Source organism: Onychomys torridus, chromosome 23, assembly GCF_903995425.1.
Source record: "Onychomys torridus chromosome 23, mOncTor1.1, whole genome shotgun sequence".
Taxonomy (NCBI): Eukaryota; Metazoa; Chordata; class Mammalia; order Rodentia; family Cricetidae; genus Onychomys; species Onychomys torridus.
In genome coordinates, this window is record NC_050465.1 from 7011835 (window position 1) to 7029362 (window position 17528).

At 55.8% G+C, this 17528-nt stretch overlaps 1 protein-coding gene across 1 annotated transcript; it reads left to right on the forward strand.

The window, feature by feature from the left end:
* The first annotated feature begins 8812 nt into the window (after positions 1 to 8812).
* LOC118572963 (erythroferrone) lies at positions 8813 to 14343 on the forward strand. Its single transcript, XM_036172852.1, has 8 exons — positions 8813 to 8980; positions 10497 to 10619; positions 11538 to 11640; positions 11872 to 12158; positions 12208 to 12316; positions 12398 to 12488; positions 13217 to 13295; positions 14245 to 14343. Exons 1-8 carry the CDS (start codon positions 8813 to 8815, stop codon positions 14341 to 14343), a joined length of 1059 nt encoding a protein of 352 aa, XP_036028745.1.
* Positions 14344 to 17528: the final 3185 nt, after the last annotated feature.

A 17528-nucleotide genomic window follows, 5' to 3' on the forward strand; every position in this document is an offset into this window, starting at 1 on the left:
AGGGCCACAGGTCGGTTTGGTTTGCATCTGTGCGCGTTGCTTGGCAAGCACCCGGGACCTTGTCCATCTGTGTTCTGCAGAGGTAGTGTGGTCGAGCCCCTCCCACCCTCTCCCGGCCTGCCAGGTGAGCGAGGGCCGCAGGTGAGATGTCATGACTCAAGGCCACTGCAGGGAACCTTTAATCTTTCTCAGCATTTCTAAAACACTGGCCAAGTGGCCCAGCTCTTAAGAGGAGCTGTTTCCTGGCAGAGGCCTCTGGCAAATAGGACAGTCAGCCAGGCCTCCGAGCAGTCCTGGTTGCCCATGCAGGGTGGCCAGCTGGGGAGGCAATGGCCTCAGGGGACCTTAGAAGAATCATGGGCAAAGACAAACTGGAGTGTCTGATAACAAAGACCCAGGATTCTCAGAACAAACCCAAACCGGTGCCTCGTGGGGTCACACAGGCCAGGCTGTTATGCTGGCAAGATTGGCGGCTTCTAATGCTTCTTGCTGGTGTGATGCTCCTCAGTGGGGAAATGTGAGCATGCCGGTCTGCTTTCCCATCCCAGGTGTACGGGGCCCTTCCAGGGGGACAGCCTCGCATGTGACTCAGCGCACTGTTAGCAATGTTGATCCTGAGGCCCCAGGCGTTGGAGCGGGGGCTGGGCAGCTGCCTGGCACGTCACGTTCCAGTTACTCAAAAAAGCGCGAAAGGCCTAGTGAACCACCCTGACATTCCAAAGCAGGGATCCAGAAAAACCACTGGGCAAAAGTTCAGCTCACTTCCACTAGCTTCCTGTTGAATTATTCATTGATTCATGAAGTTTTGGACTGATGGCTGGGGCGGAATGTCGCTGTGTGGGGTGGGGGGGGTGGCGGCGGCTGCGCGGGGGCTTCCTGACACGTGAAGGTAGCTGGGTGAGGCACGATGAGTAGGTGAGGTCGGAAGTCTGGGGTCATTGCAGAGGGAGCCCTGGGTTGTCACCATCTCCAGCTGTCTTTAGTGGATGTTTTTTGTTGGCCCTCTGAGGCGTGCTCGAGAACAGCGAACTCTGGCCTGGAGTCTTTTGTCGCAGCCAGGGGACCCTTCCAGGGCTGAAGCCGCTCACGCTGAGGGCTGTCAATCGCGCTGCCCCAAGGCCCCTGGCCCACACCCTCCCAAGCCTGCATCTCCCCAACCCCACCCCCAAGCATTTCAGGTGAGAATCGCCTGGGAGGGGGGCAGAACCTGGCTTACACTGTGTTTTTCCTAGCAGTCCCTAACAGAGTCGTACATCAGGATAGTCTGAGAGCCAGCTCTCTACTCCTACATAGTGCTTCACGTTTCGCGAGGAGCAAGTTATCTGACTGCCATCTCACAACCTTTCCCCAACTTTACTCGGCCCTAGTAGAAATTTCTGCCGCCAAAGCACAGTACAGGGGGCCGCTCCACACAACCTGGGTCTCACGAGCCCCCTGAAACCGGCGTTTGGAGGTGTAGGACACCTGCGCAACAAGGAAAGGGCACACCTTCTAACCGTCTCCGGACCCCTGGGACAGGGAAGTCTAGGGCAGCCACGTCTTTCACGGTGGGGCTGTAGGCAGGGGGCGGGCAGCTCGGTTCCCCGGGCAGCCGCGGGTTGCATGGTTCCCTCACGGGGCGCGGACTCCGGGACACCGAGGCCCATGGCGGCGATCAGGCTTGGCGCAGGTGAGCAGCAGGAGCGCTCACTCGCGGGGCTGCGGCAGAGGCCATGCCGGCGGCGGCAAGCAGCAATGGCAGCGACGGGTTCGCGCTCCGCGCACTTATAACGCGCTGAATACCCCGCCCGCCTCGCGCGCGGCCCCTCGTGCCCGTCGGCCCCCTCGCGGCCAGGGCGCGCGCAAGCAGGCACCTGGGCAGCCCGAAGGAAGCGGACGCTCCAACCCAGTTCGTGCACGCCTCCACTTGAGGCTAGCATCCTGCTCTGCTGCAGCTCGGCCAACGGTTGCGTCTCCTAGCCCTACCACCCTGGCCTCTAAGGCCCTTTTCTTCCCAAGGACAACCCAAAGAAACCCCCACTCCACCATTCTGCGTGTCCTTGAGCGCCCACGGCTCCCTTCCATTTCTCCCTGGTGCCGCTGCGGAGGTCCCAGGCCTGGTAACTGGCTACCTTGGAGTAATGGAGGCATGGCTCTCTCCTTTTTCAGCCGGGGAACGGAGCTCTTGTGAGGTGTTCCTGCTCTTACCCAACGAACGCTGGATGTATCTTTTCAGTTGCTAACAGCTGCAGTGCACTGACCCAGTCTGGCAGGAAGGACAAGACCCCTCGGTGCCCTAAAGCCAGGTGTGGGGGCAGATGGAGCCCGGCTACCACAGGACATACCAACCAGGAACAGCATGTGGCAAACCCTTGAAGGCCTGATCTGGGGAGAAAGTCATCCATGGGTCGCTCTCCTCCAAATAGGCAGCGGGTCTGCCTTGGGCTGCTCTCTTCCCATTGGCTTGGATATAAAAACCACACACCGTGGCAATTCTTGGGGTTTTATTTTATTTTTGTTTTGTTTTAATCTTATTTATTTATTTTATTTAATTTAATTTATTCATTTATTTTATTTATTTATTTATTTATTTTTGTATGTTGGTATCTGTGTGGTAGGTGCCCTTAAAGACTTGATCTGGTGAGGGAAAGTGATTTAGGGAGCATGACCCTTAGGTGTCCAAGGGTGGGCCCCCCCTTCCCCCCCTCCCCTTCTCACTAAGGGTCCCAGCTGTAGGGCTGACGTTCAGGATCTTTCGCCATGTGAAGAAGTTATTTTTCCAGTGGACTGCCCTAAGTGATGTCAATGGCCCCAGATCCGAATCGGTTTCTGGTGCTGGCATAGCTTTCTGGACCCTTGCTCAAGGTAAATGACGGCAGCCCAGTCCCAGTTCCATGGTCCCCCAAACTCCGAGGATTTCAAGGAAAAGGGCTCCCTAATAGGCTTGCAGGGTCCCATTTGAAAACAATGGGGTCCTGGAGGACAGGGATGCAGAAAGGCAAAGCTCACAGGGCACTGAGCATGGTTCATAACCCACAGCCCCGAAGAAAACAGCACCCCTTATTCGGAAGTGGGGCCCTTGAGGTGGTGCCTGCATCTGAATGGAAGTGTTTGCATGAGTGGCCGTGGGACCCGGGCAGGCAAGCTAATGAGTGAACCTCCCCATGTGCCTTTTTGCCTGGCAGAAATCTAATCCTCATTTCTGGCCGCTCATGTCATGACCTAGTCCGGCTTCCCTGGCAGTTGGATAGCAGTTTTCCCAATGTACCCACTTCCTCCAAAGGAAGGCTGTTGGCTTGGATGCAGGTCATGGGGGCTGAAATCTCCCTTTACCCAAAGACAATGGGAGCGCCTGAGCTGCCCTAGCTGTGTGGCCTCTAGAGGCACATGCGATAGCCTGTGGTGTCTTGGCCTGCCTACCAACAGGGAATGGACCCTCAGTACTCAGGTCACATGACTGTCCCCTCACACAAACGAAGAAAAACAGGTTATAGAGCTTGGGAGTGTCAAGGAGCCCTGGAAGCAGTCCAGGCCCAGCTGCCATGGTTTGCAGTCAGTGGATCTATAGTTCTTGTACATGCTCCTTTGGGCTCTGAGTGCTCCCAGGATGGGCACTGGTTTTGAATCAGAAGAGGCCCCTAAGGCTCGTATAGTTTGAAATGCTCCTCACCAGGGAGGTGGAGCTGTTTGAAAAGATTAACAAGGATTAGGAAGGTGTGGGCCCTTATTAGAGGAAGTGTGTTATTGGGGTTGGGCTTTGGGGTTCCAAAAGCCCATGCCCGGCCCAGTCTCTCTCAGCCTGCAGATCACAATGTATCTATCTCTGCTACTGCTCCAGCACCATGGATGTCCTATGCCTCACTTCCATGATGACAATGGACTGAACGTAGCAAGCCCCCAATTTAAATGCTGTTCCTTTGTAAGGTTTGCCGTGGTCATGCGTCTCTTCACACAAGCAATAGAACAACTGACTGAGGCACGGGGTCTCCAAAGCGTGCCCTGGGGGCTCTGGGCTTCTGAGGGCTCCATGTGCTCCTGAGCACTCTAATATCCTCAATGGAAGGCCCAATATTAGCTTCAGACCGTCTGGTTCGCTTGTTTCCCTGGGGGCTGCAATTGAGACCTTCCCCTGCCATTCCGTGTGGGCCTATCTACAAGGAAAAGATCTCATGAGCGTCCAGTGTGCCTCTGTGTGTTGTCGGGGCTGTCTCCTTTCCCACTCACCGCTGTGTCTTTGGGTGGTTTAGTGGCCAGTTCTGGTACCTCCGTCTCCCTCCCTAAGTTTCTGGGTTGGTTGGCAAGTGGGTGGCACTAATGGGAGATGGGGACAAGGAGAGTTAGAGACGTCCCCTGCCAAGCAGGCACTGGGGCTACTTAAACTATGCTCCTGGGCGGTCTCAGCACCATCTTTTTTGAGCTGCAACGGAATCGAACCCAGGGCCTTTGTGCCTGCTAAGCAAGCCGCTCTACCACTGAGCTCATCCCCAACCCCTCAGCACCATCTTGAGAAGTGCATCTGCTGCTTCCCCTGGTCCCCAGGAGCTTACTCGGTGGTGGTCAGGATACCCCATTGCTGCTAGCTCTGACATTTCAATGCCCTGTCTGGACTCCCTGGAAGCTGGCCCCTCAGTATGATGACACCCCCCCTTTTATAAAGACTCTAGCTCCCTAGCTGGAAGACCTTGCCTCTGGAATGCTGAGCATGCCAATGATTCCAGAACAGGCCAGATGAAGGCACAATTCAGCAAAGCTGAAGGACCATGCCCCTCCCTAGACAACATGGGTCCTTGCTCCAGGACCTCCCCCACTCAACTCGTCCAGGGTTGCATGGCCTTTCCCAACCCTCATTTCTGATTGAGGTCAGCTTCAACTCTTTTTCAGCCTTACACTTTGAACAGCCCTGGGATGGCGTGCTTAGGAAACAAGGTAGGTATTCCTGTGGGGCAGAGTCCTGCAACTGCTGTCCTTCCCCAATCCATCAACGACAGGATAAGAGCTACATCCTGATCTTGCAGGGGAGAGAGAGACCTGGACTCTTGGCTGGGCTTTTGAAACCTGAAAGCTACCCCCTCCCTCCCCCTCACCCCAACATGCACTTCTTCTACAAGGCCCACCCTCCTTAAATCCTTCTAATCTTTCAAAAACAGTTCTACCCTCCTGGTGCACTAAGCCATTCAAGTATGGGAGCCTGGTGGGGGGCCATTCTTATTTAAGCCTTCATACCCTGGGAGCATTTAGAACCCAAGTCTGGCTTCTGTCCTGTACCCCCTGCCCTATTTGATCTCTGAGTCAGGTCCAGGAGCAAAGTGAACCCTGACTTGCAAAAGCAGGATGACACTGAGTCCTGTGCTCAGAACCCAGGGATGTCAGGAGCCACTCTGATCCTCTGGGCTGGTCCTGGACTCAGAGATCAAATAGGGCAGGGGGTACAGGACAGAAGCCAGACTTGGGTTCTAAGTGCTCCCAGGGTATGAAGGCTTAAATAAGAATGGCCCCCACAGGCTCCCATACTTGAATGCTTAGTCACCAGGGAGTGGAACTGTTTGAAAGGATTAGAAGGATTAGGAGGTGTGGCCTTGTTAGAAGAAGTGTGTTGGGGGTGAGGGGGAGGGAGGGGGTAGCTTTCAGGTTTCAAAAGCCCATGCCAGGTCCAGTCTCTCTCCCCCTGCAGATCAGGATGTAGCTCTATCCTGTGGTTGATGGATTTGGGGAAGACAGCATGAGGACTCTGCCCCCACAGGGAATACCCTACCGTGTTTCCTAAGCACGCCATCCCAGGGCTGTTCAAAGGTGAAGGCTGAAAGAGTGAAGCTGACCTCAATCAGAAATGAGGGGTTGGAAAGGCCATGCAACCCTGGACGAGTGTGAGTGGGGGAGGTCCTGGAGCAGGGACCATGCTGTCCAGGGAGGGCATGGTCCTCAGCTTTGCTGAATTGTGCCTCATCTGGCCTGTCTGGATCATTGGCATGCTCAGCATTCCAAGAGGCAAGGTCTTCCAGCTAGGGAGCTGAGAGTCTATGAAAAGGGGGGGGGTGTCTCCAACTGGGGGCTAGCTTCCAGGGAGTCCAGACAGGGCATTGGAAATGTCAGGAGCTAGCAGCAATGGGGTATCCTGACCACCACCAGTAGCTCCTGGGGACCAGGGAAGCAGCAGATGCACACTCAAGATGGTGCTGAGGGGTTGGGGATTGAGCTCAGTGGTAGAGCGCTTGCTTAGCAGGCACAAGGCCCTGGGTTCGATCCTCAGCTCAAAAAAGATGGTGCTGAGACCCGCCAGGAGCATAGTTATAGTAGCCCCAGTGCCTGCTGTGCAGGGGACGTCTCTAACTCTCCTGTCCCCATCTCCCATTAGTGCCACCCACTTGCCAAACCAACCAGAAACTAGGGAGGGGAGACAGGGTACCAGAACTGGCCACTAAACCACCCCAAAGACACAGCGTGAGTGGGAAAGGAGACAGCCACCGACAACACACAGAGGCACACTGGACGCTCATGAGATCTTCCTGTAGATAGGCCCACACGGAATGCAGGGGAAGGTCTCAAGGCAGCCCCCAGGGAAACAAGGACTCAGACGTCTGAAGCTAATATATGGGCTTCCAGTGAGGATATAGAGTGCTCAGGAGCACATGGAAGCCCTCAGAAGCCCCAGAGCCCCCAGGGACACTTGGAGACCCCGTGCCTCAGTCAGTGTTCTATTGCTGTGAAGAGACGCCATGACCACGGCAACTCTTACAAAGGAACAGCATTTAATTGGGGGCTTGCTTACAGTTTCAGTCCATTGTCATCATGGAAGTGAGCATAGGGACATCCATGGTGCTGGAGCAGTAGCTGAGAGATAGATACATTGTGATCTGCAGGCTGAGAGAGACTGGGCCGGGCATGGGCTTTTGGAACCCCAAAGCCCAACCCCAATAACACACTTCCTCTAATAAGGCCACACCTCCTAATCCTTGTAATCTTTTCAAACAGCTCCACTCCCTGGTGACGGAGCATTCAAATATACGAGCCTATGGGGGCCTCTCTGATTCAAACCATCCCATCCTGGGAGCACTCAGAGCCCAAAGGAGCGCTCAGAGACTATAGATCCACTGACTGCAAACCATGGCAGCTGGGCCTGGACGTGCTTCCAGGCTCCTTGACACTCCCAAGCTCTATAACCTGTTTTCTTCGTTTGTGTGATGGGGACAGTCATGTGACCTGAGTACTGAGGGTCCATCCCTGTGGTAGGCAGGCCAGGAGACACCACAGCTATCTGCATGTGCTCTAGAGGCCACACAGCTAGGCAGCCTCAGGCTGGCTCCCATTGTCTTTGGGTAAAGGGAGATTTCAGCCCCATGACCTCATCAGCCAACAGCCTTCCTTTGGAGGAAGTGGGACATTGGGAAAACTTGGCTCATCCAACTGCCAGGAAGCCGGGACTAGGTCATGACATGAGGGCCCAAGAATGAGGATTAGATTTCTGCCAGGCAAAAAGGCACATGGGGAGGTCACTCTTAGCTCTGCCTGCCCGGTCCCACGGCCACTCATGCAACACTTCCATTCAGATGCAGGCACCACCCTCAAGGGCCCCACTTCCGAATAAGGGGTGCTGTTCCTTCGGGGCTGTGGGTTATGAACCCATGCTCAGTGCCCTGTGAGCTTTGCTCTGCACTCCTGTCCTCCAGAGGACCTTGTTTTCAAATGGGACCCTGCAAGCCTATGGGAGCCTTTCCTGAAATCCCGGAGTTTGGGGACCATGGACTGGACTGGGCTGCGTCATTACCTTGAGCAAGGGTCCAGGAAGCTATGCCAGCACCAGAACCGATTGGATCTGGGCCCATGACATCACTAGGGCAGTCCACTGGAAAAATAACTTCTTTCACATGGCGACAGATCCTGACGTCAGCCCTACAGCTGGGACCCTTAGTGAGAAGGGAGGAGGGCCCCTTGACACCTAAGGGTCATGCTCCCTAAATCACTTTCCCTCACCAGATTCAAGTCTTTAAGGGCACCTACACACAGATACACATACAAAAATAAATAAATAAATAAATAAATAAATAAATAAATAAATAAATAAATAAATAAGATTAAAACAAAACAAAAATAAATAAAACCCCCAAGAATGCCAGGTGTGCTGGTTTATATCAAGCCAATGGGAAGAGAGCAGCCCAAGGCAGACCCGGCCTGCCTATTTGGAGGAGAGCGACCCATGGATGACTTTCTCCCAGATCAGGCCTTCAGGGTTTGCCACATCTGTCCTGGTTGGATGTCCTGTGGTAGCCTGGGCTCCATCTGCCCCCACACCTGGCTTAGGGCACCAGAGGGGTCTGTCCTTCCTGCCAGACTGGGTCAGTGCACTGCAGCTGTTAGCACTGAAGATACATCCAGCGTCGTTGGGAAGAGCAGGAACACCTCACAAGAGCTCCGGTTCCCCGGCTTGAAAAGGAGGAGCCATGCCTCCATACTCCAAGGTAGCCATGTTACCAAGGCCTGGGACTCGCAGGGCACCAGGAGAAATGGAAGGGAGCCTGGGGCGCTCAGAGGACACGCAGAATGGTGGAGTGGGGGTTTCTTGGGTGTCCTTGGAGAAAAGGGCCTTAGAGGCCGAGGGTGTAGGACTAGGAGACGAACCGTTGGCCCTGAGCTGCAGCAGAGCAGATGCTAGCCGCAAGTGGAGGCGTGCACGAACTGGGTTGGGCGTCCGCTTCCTTTCGGGGTCCCCGGTGCCTGCTGCGCGCGCCCTGGCCGCGAGGGGGCGACGGCAGCGAGGGCGGCGCGCGCGAGGCGGGGTATTCAAGCGCGTTATAAGGCGCGGAGCCGACCCGCTGCGCTTGCTGCTGCCGCCGCCGGCATGGCCTCTGCCCGCAGCCCTGCCGGAGCGCTCCTGCTGCTCACCTGCGCCAGCCTGATCGCCGCCATGGGCCTCGGTGTCCCGGAGTCCGCCGCGCCCGTGGGGAACCATGCACACCCGCGGCTGCCCGGGACCGAGCTGCCCGCCCCGCCTGCCTACAGCCCACCGGTAAGACGGGGCTGCACCCTAGACTTCCCTGTCCCAGGGGGTCGGAGACGGTAGGAAGGTGGCCCTCCTGGTTGCGCAGTGTCCTACACCTCCAAACGCCCGGTTCAGGGGCTCAGTGAGACCCAGGGTTGTGTGGATGCGCCCCCTGTACTGTGGCTTTGGCGGCAGAATTCTACTAGGCCAGTAGAAGTTGGGAAAGGTGTGAAATGCAGATCAGATAACTTGCTCCTCGCGAAACTGGAAGACTAGTAGAGTAGAAGAGCGGGGCTCTCAGACCTAGTTCCTTATTGTTAGGCGACTTTCTGTTAGGTGACTGCTAGTGGAAAAACAACGATGTAACCAGGTTCTGCCCTTCCCTCCCAGGATCTCCACCTGAAATGCTGGGGGTGGGGGTGGGGGAGATGCAGGCTTGGGAGGGTGTGGCCAGGGGCCTGGGGCAGCGCGGATTGACAGCCCTCAGCGGAGCGGCTCAGCCCTGGAAGGGTCTCCGTGGGCGGGGCACAAAAAGACTCCAGGCCAGAGTTCGCCTGTTCTCAGCACCCCAGAGGCCAACAAAAACATCCACTAAGACAGCTGGAGATGGTGACAACCCAGGGCTCCCTCTGCAAGGTACCCCAAAGTCCTTCCACCATCCCATTCTTGCCTCACCCAGCTACCTCACTTGGTCAGGAGCCCCCCCCCCCCCCACCCCCCCCCACCCACACACACATCCGCCCCAGCCATCAGCCTTCAAAACTTTCATGAGATCAAGATATAATCAACAGGAAGCAGGGAAGTGAGCTGGAACTTCCCAGTGGGGTTTTGGTCTTGGACCCTCTTTGGAATGTCAGGGTGTCACTAGCTCCCTGATAGCTGGAACTTGACTGGCCAGGGCAGCTGCCCAGCCCCCCGCTCCAACGCCTGGGGCCTCAGATCAACATGGCTAACAGTGGTCTGAGTCCATGCGCAGGTCGCTGGTTCCCCTGGAAGGGCCCCGTACACCTGGGATGGGAAGCAGCACCGCATCTCACATTTCCACTGAGAGCATCACACCAGCAAGAAGCATAGAAGCCGCCATCTTGCCAGCATAACAGCCTGGCCTGTGACCCACGAGGCACCGGTTTGGGTTGTTCTGAGATCCTGGGTCTTTGTATCAGACACTCCAGTGTCTGTGCCCATGACTTCTTCTAAGGTCCCCTGAGCCATTGCCTCCCCAGCTGGCAGCCCTGCATGGCAACCAGACTGCTCGGAGGCCTGCTGACTGTCCTATTTGCCAGAGGCCTCTGCCAGGAAACAGCTCCTCTTAGAGCTGGGCCACTTGGGCCAGTGTTTTAGAAATGCTGAGAAAGATAAAGGTCCCCTGCAGTGGCCTTGAGTCATGACATCTCACCTGGGCCCTCTGCTCACCATGGCAGGGCCGGGAGGGTGGGGAGGGGCTCGACCACACTACCTCTGAGAACACAGATGACAAGGTCCCGGGTGCTGCCAAGCAACGGCACAGAGCAAACCAACCGACCTGTGGCCCTCTGTGTTCCAGGAGCCCACCGTGGCGCATGCACACAGTGTGGATCCCCGGGATGCCTGGATGCTGTTTGTTAGGCAGAGTGATAAGGGCATCAACAGTAAGAGGAGGAGCAGGACCAAGGCCAGGCGGCTGAAGGTGAGCAGCTGTGCTACCGCCCTCACCAGCCCCCCAGCACCCTTGTCTCCAACAGCAAAGGCCACGCAAAGAACCAAATACCAAGCCGGGGTTCAGCAAGCCTGTAGTTAGGAGCCTGGTTCCAATCCTTCACCCGATACCCTTGCGATGTCAGGCTGTCCCTAGCTTTTCCCTCATGCCCAGAGATAGAAGCTTGCCCAACATGTGTTTGGGAGTCAGAGTACCTTCAGGCTGATGGAGTGATAGAGGGAAGCCCTCTTAGTATGGCCCTGGCCTGGGACCTGATGGATGGTCTCCTACACTAACTCCTCAAAGTGACATTGGATCAAGGCTGGGCCTTACTGTGTGTTGGCCTTCTCTACTGAGGTCAGCCTTAGCTGCCTAGGATCTGACCCACTGGGCCAGAGAGGTGGTGGGTTGGCACCCTTAGCCACCTGACCTTGCCCAGGCTTCACTATGCAGGAGCTCACCTCCCTTCTCTTAGGTCCTGACCCAAACCAGTATAAACTCTTTCAGGGGTCCCAGAACCAAGTGCAGTGGAGACTTGCTGGTGTTGTTCCATATCAGAATGAGATGCAAGTCCCCAGAAACGGTCTGGAGTGGCCCTTTCTCTGAGAATCACAACAGGAGAGGCCGTTACAGTGTTCTGCATGCAGAGCCTGCCCTGCCCTGCGCCACCCCCAGTGAACTTCATACCTGAACAATTAATTCCATCCTCACACTGTCTAGGTCTGTGGCTCTCACTCCCTGCTTGATGACAGATAGATACGAGAGCCCAAAGGACCTCCATCAATAAGAGAAGAGTCCACAGTCACATGGGAGCTCTCCTGCCTGCCTCTCTCTAGCCGGACCTGGGAGAGGGTCACCCATGGCCATGCCCTCCTCTCTAATTTTCTCACCACCTACCTTCCCTTCCAGCTTGGCCTGCCAGGACCCCCAGGGCCACCAGGTCCTCAGGGCCCCCCAGGCCCCTTTATCCCATCTGAAGTTCTGCTGAAGGAGTTCCAGCTCTTGCTGAAAGGTAAGGGTACCACCCTGTGGGCACACGCTCCATGGTAAACCAGCAGGGCAACTCTAAAGGGCAGACTCCAGCACCCGCTGGAGCTTGCTGCAGACAGTGTGAAGGGCAAATAGCAGCTGCAGGGCCAGGCAGGAGTGGCCCCAGGACCTCACGGGGGCTGTCAGCCTCAGTCCCCACGCTCCAGGGCCACGGGCGGGAGGGCAGAGTGGTCCACTGACCGCTCTGTGTCAGGCGCGGTGCTGCAGCGGGAAAGCACGGAGCCCAAGCACTGCACCAGCGACTTCACCACACCAGCCTCGGGCAGCCCCTCCCGGGGCCCGGCCGCCCAGGAGCGTGACAACGACCAGGACCCAGGGGCTGTGTTGGCGCTGCTGGCTGCGACCCTGGCCCAGGGCCCACGGGCGCCACGCGTGGAGGCTGCGTTCCACTGTCGTCTGCGCCGGGATGCGCAGGTGGAGCGGCGCGCACTTCACGAGCTCGGGGTCTACTACCTGGGTGAGTGGGGGGCGGCTAGCCGGGTGGAGCTGGGCGGGACCCTGGGTGACCTTGTCTGTGTGTGCTCCTTAGCCCAACGTCGAGGGAGCCTTCCGCCGGGGCCCAGGCTTGAACCTGACTAGCGGCCAGTACACCGCACCAGTGGCTGGCTTCTATGCTCTCGCTGCCACTCTGCACGTGGGTGAGGCCCGGGGCGTGGTGGTGGGGCGCCTGCCGCCCTGGCCTTGCGAGCACACACGTGACCACCTTGTCCTCGCTGCAGCACTCACAGAGCAGCCGAGGAGAGGACCACCGCGACCTCGGGACCGTCTGCGCCTGCTGATCTGCATCCAGTCTCTCTGCCAGCACAACGCGTGAGTGGCCGCTGCAGCCTGGCCCCTGGCAGCATAGAGAGCCTCCTCCATTCCCACTACCACTGGGGCGTGGGGGACCCCTGACTCCATCATGCCCAAACAGGACCCTCTCAGTTCTGCCTCCTTTCTGAGCCTTCCTGACACCAGGACTCCCATTCAGAGGGCAGAGGGAGTCATATCTGGAGGGGCTTTGGGGAGAATTCCACAAGCCCTCTCTTGGCACTCGCCCACGCCCCACCTGTGAATTTTCCCCCTGATGACTTAAGTTGCTCATTGCTGGTGGTGTCCATCCTGTGTGCCTCATTCGGTCCATAAGAACAGGGACTGTGGCCCTCTTTGCCTGCCACCTACCTGGAATGGAGGCCAGGGCAGGTGCACTGCACAGCTGGAGGACGTGTGAATGAACAGGGAAAGTCTCAGATCTAATCTGGCTTTGGACTTCCTCTATCTGCTGGCTTCCTGTGTCACCTGCTGCCTCCCATCTCGGCCTATCTCTCAGCCTTGTTCCTCCTGGGAGAACCAGGACTTTGTGCCCTTGGCATGGCTCCAGCCTTCCTTGTCTGTCCTCCTGAGGACCCAGTTCAAACACGCCCTCCTAGGGATGATGGCTTTGGACCTAGCACTTTCCTGCATATGGTGCTGATCTCGAACGACTGCTGTCCAGCGCACTGTGAGTGAAGGTGGTGAGGCCTGGGGACAGGCTGACCATCTTTCTGTCTTGGGTGCAGCTCCCTGGAGACTGTCATGGGGCTGGAGAATAGCAGCGAGCTCTTCACCATCTCAGTAAATGGTGTCCTGTATCTGCAGGTGTGTGGGGCTGCGCCGACCATGCAGGAGGTATGGGGGTGTGGTAGTAGGTGTTCAGGGCCACTGGGCACAGCACCCTTAGACACACACACCAAGTGTTGGTGCTGGCTTGAGAAGAGCCAGGCTTCAGGGCCCATTCTCCATCCAGCTCTTGCTCCCCAACCCGTGTTGAGGGACAGTGGTCTCACTTTCAGACCTTCCAAGAATCTGATAACGTGATAGGTGCTTCCAGCCACCTAGGCCCTCCCATGGGGCTGGGAGGAGGGTGGGCAGAGCAGTTGATGCCTGAGCCCTCCGGAACTACAGGAGGCCCACAACGGTTATTTTCTACACAGAACTCAGTGACAGTCTTGCCACTGTGGAGTAGTGTAGGGATGCAGATGTCAAAGTGGATTTACTAAAGAGGAAAGTGAAAAGAGATGTGTGGAATGATGGAATGCTCACGTAGTTCTCTACTGAGCTCCAGGGTGGGTGGTTTGGCTCAAGCGTGACTTCCACTGAATTCTAAGGGTGCATGTACCACGTGGGTCCTCAGGAGCAACTACCCCAGGTGCTCTCAGTCTTTATTATGGCAGTGTCCACGGAGAGTTGGGCCACTGATATATGGACCACACTGGGGCAGCAAGGTCAGAACAGTGGTGCTCATGATGGCTGGTACAAGCCACGGCAGGCCTTTGAGGAAGCTGCGAGCCTCTTAAACCCCGCCTGGGCCCTGAGTAGGAGCTTGCTCCCATACACTGAGATATGAAACCCTGGAGAGCAATAGAATAAGGGCCGAATGTACTGGTTTTGAGCACAAGACTAGTCAACATTGGCTCTGCACTTAGGTCTGTCCCTCCTCTCACGTGGGGCAGAGCAGGCATGTGTGGACAATAGTTGAGCACTGCAGGCTACCCAGGGCTTCTGCTGCAAGGGCAGTCTGACACCTGACACGTGCCCTTCCCTGCAGACAGGACACTACACCTCCGTCTTCTTGGACAATGCCAGCGGCTCCTCCCTCATGGTACGCAGCGGTTCCCACTTCAGTGCTATCCTCCTGGGCCTGTGAGTGGCTGCTGTGGGCTCTTACCCTCACCAAGCAGAGTGATCTAATGTCTACAGCATCAATTGACAGCAGCTCTGTGCAGGAGGAAGCCCAGCGGACCCTCTACACACATGGGCCACTGAATTACCTCTTAGCACAGTCACCCTAGACATTCCTGAAGAGGTGATGGAAGGAAGCAGGCTCTCCAGAACCAACAGCAATCTGTGGGTATCTTAAGTCTTCTTGGCTCTTCTGGGGCCATCCACCATACTTGGTAGCACTTGTTATATCCCCAGCTTGCACAGCTGGCTTCCTTGTGTCTCCCCATATAGCCTCAGATTCCTTCCTGTGGCCCAGCATCCTCAGTACTTTGTAGGGAGCTCTAGCCAGGCCACTACCCTGGAACAGCTCATTCTGTACAGGGCAGCAGGGCTATGAGGACTATGATTGTGGGCCCCTTAGTGTTTAAAAGGGGAGCCCAGGCCTTCTTGGACACACATCCTGTCTACCTAGATTCCTAGGTCCATATACAGCCACATTCACCATGCCTCTGCCTGCAGTGTAGCAGCAAGGACCTAAGGACTCAGGGGCCAGTGAGCCTGGGCCTGGCAGCAGTTTTCTGCAAGATGAACCACAGGCCCCTTGGTGGGCACCCTAACCAAAGGGGCATCCCTTCCACAGGGAAGCCATCTTTCACTTTCCCAACCTCTCTGAAGCTCTGGCTCACCCACCAAGCACAAGTTTGAGTGCAGTTACACACACACCACCTCTTCACAAGCTTCCCGCGTGAGACTTGCTACTGCTGTGAAGGTGGTCTGGCTGTGTGGGTGGCCTGGTAGTGAAGAAGCTGGCTGAGGACTCTTCCCATGAGAAGGAGCAGGACTGCCAGCATGCAACTTGTCTCCCCATCTTTAACAAATGTGGGACTGGGACCTCCAAGGTCCCCTGCTGATGAAGAACTGACACCAGCACGTCCATCCCCACCGGCTGCTTTGGGACCTCTTGGCCTAGCAGGAGTGCTCAAGCATGGAATGGGGGGCGGGAAGTAGGCACCAGTTGCTTCACCTTTTTGCTGACCTCAGGATGAGGTTACTACAGCAAGCCTGAATGCCTTTTTATAATCAACTTCTCCCCAAAGCAGGCTGCCAACACACAGCAGCAGGGGAATGGAGGGCTCTGCCCATGAGCTGGCCTGGCCCGGTTCTCAGTAGGGATGGTACCCACCCTACCAGGAAGCACTGTATTGGCCTGGGTCCCTAACGCCCTGGCACTTTGATAAGGACATGGGGTAGACACACCCTTCTCTGGGTTTCACTTTGTATCCAGTGGGCACAGACCTGTGAGCAGTAGTTATCCTTCACCCTTGAGAAAAGCCACATAAACACCTATCTCAACAACGGCTACACAGCAACTTAAAAGCATTGTGTCGTATTGCCTGGAAGAATGTATTTATGTAATGATCACACAAGGCTGACGAAGGGCAGACTCGAGGCTCATGACCTTCTCTTCCCAGTCCACCTCACAAAGGACCATGAGTGGTGAGCTCTGGAAAGCAAGGGGGAGATGCCCTAGTCTTGGGGTTCCCCCTGAAGGTGGCAGGGGAGGCTCTTATTAACTAGGAAGGCCATAGTGCCAAGTGTCTCCCAGACAGACAGTGGCACTTAGGGACATGGGTCACAGCCTGAGGCACTGAATGATTCCTGGGTTACTACAAGAGTTTTGCTGAATTAAACTGCCTCTGCTTTCCTGACGAAGTGGTGTTTTGTTCCGTATGGCAGGCTGTCCAGGCCCTAGTTTCCGAGCAGGGGGACCAGAGGGACGGTTGTCTCAGTCCCTGGGGAAGGGCAGCACCGATTGTCTTCATTGCATTTGTTTGGGAGGGTGCAGTGGGCAATGCCGCGACTTGAACATGGAGGCCAGATGACAGCTTTACAATACAGGTCTCTCCTTCCACTTTGTGGAGATCGATCTTAGGTCCTCAGGCTTGACAGGAAGCACCTTCACCAGAGAGCCAGCTCACTGGGCCCACATTTCAGTTATTTTTAAAAAAATGAATTCCTTTTTGTACGTAGTATGTGCAGGCATGTATTCATGGTGTGATAAGCATGAGAATGTGGAGGCAGAGTCTTGTTTGAGGAGCCAGCACCTTGTTTTAATGCAGACAGTAGCTCATTAGGCCCCAGATGCAAGCCCCAAGGACCTACCTGCCCTGTTCCCAACTCTCTGCTGGCTGTCCTGAACTTACTCTGTAGAGCAGGCTGGCCTCAAACTCACAGAGATCCGCCTGCCTCTGCCCCCCACTAGTGCTAGGATTAAAGTTGTGCGCCACCACTACTCCCTGGGCTTTTTATGTGGATGTTGGGGATCACTTTCACTCAATGAGCTTGTTTCCAGCTCCCTCCACCCTAGCCCCTGGCAGGGAGTTTTGTTTTGGGAAATAGTATCTCAAATGTCCCACTTGCTCTAGCCTGAAGGTGGCCTTCCACATCTGATCCTCTTGCCTCTACCTCTCAAGTGCTGGGTCACAGGAATGCACCACCACGCCTGGTTTATGTGGTGCTGGGGATAGAAACCAGGATTCCATGTAATGCCCTCTGTATTTCCATGGAAAACCCTCTACCAACTAAGACACATCTTCCAGCCCTCAGTGGGTTTTCAGAAACAGGGTCTTACCCAGGCCGGCCTCCTGAGTGTCCTGTATTTAATGTCTATTTATTTATGGCTTTTCCCTGACAGACCTGAGACGTCATTTATGGTTTGTATAGATATTTTGAGGTCCTTGTAAATCCATATCCGCATCCAGATTGGCCAAGGGTGGTGTGGCTGGGGAGGAAGAAGGGCAGCAGTTTGTTACAAAAATAGGTCTGGAGAGGCGGTTGTGCAACCCTAAACAGGCCCAGGCCAGGTGTTCACAAAAGAAGCTGTAAGAGCTCTTCACTAGGGGTTGGGGATTTAGCTCAGTGGTAGAGGACTTGCCTGCAGCGCAAGGCCCTGGGGTTCGATCCTCAGCTAAAAAAAAAAAAGAGCTCTTCACTAAATGATCCCAGCACTGACTTCCTACACAGAAAGTGTTTACAGGCAGGTTAAAAGGTGTGCAGGCGAGTGTGAAAGAGGAGTTATAAGTGTCTGTGCGGGTTGAGAGAGAGAGTTGGCACACCACTGCTTCTACTCCCACGGAAAAAGCAAAGCACTCGCACACACTGTTCCTA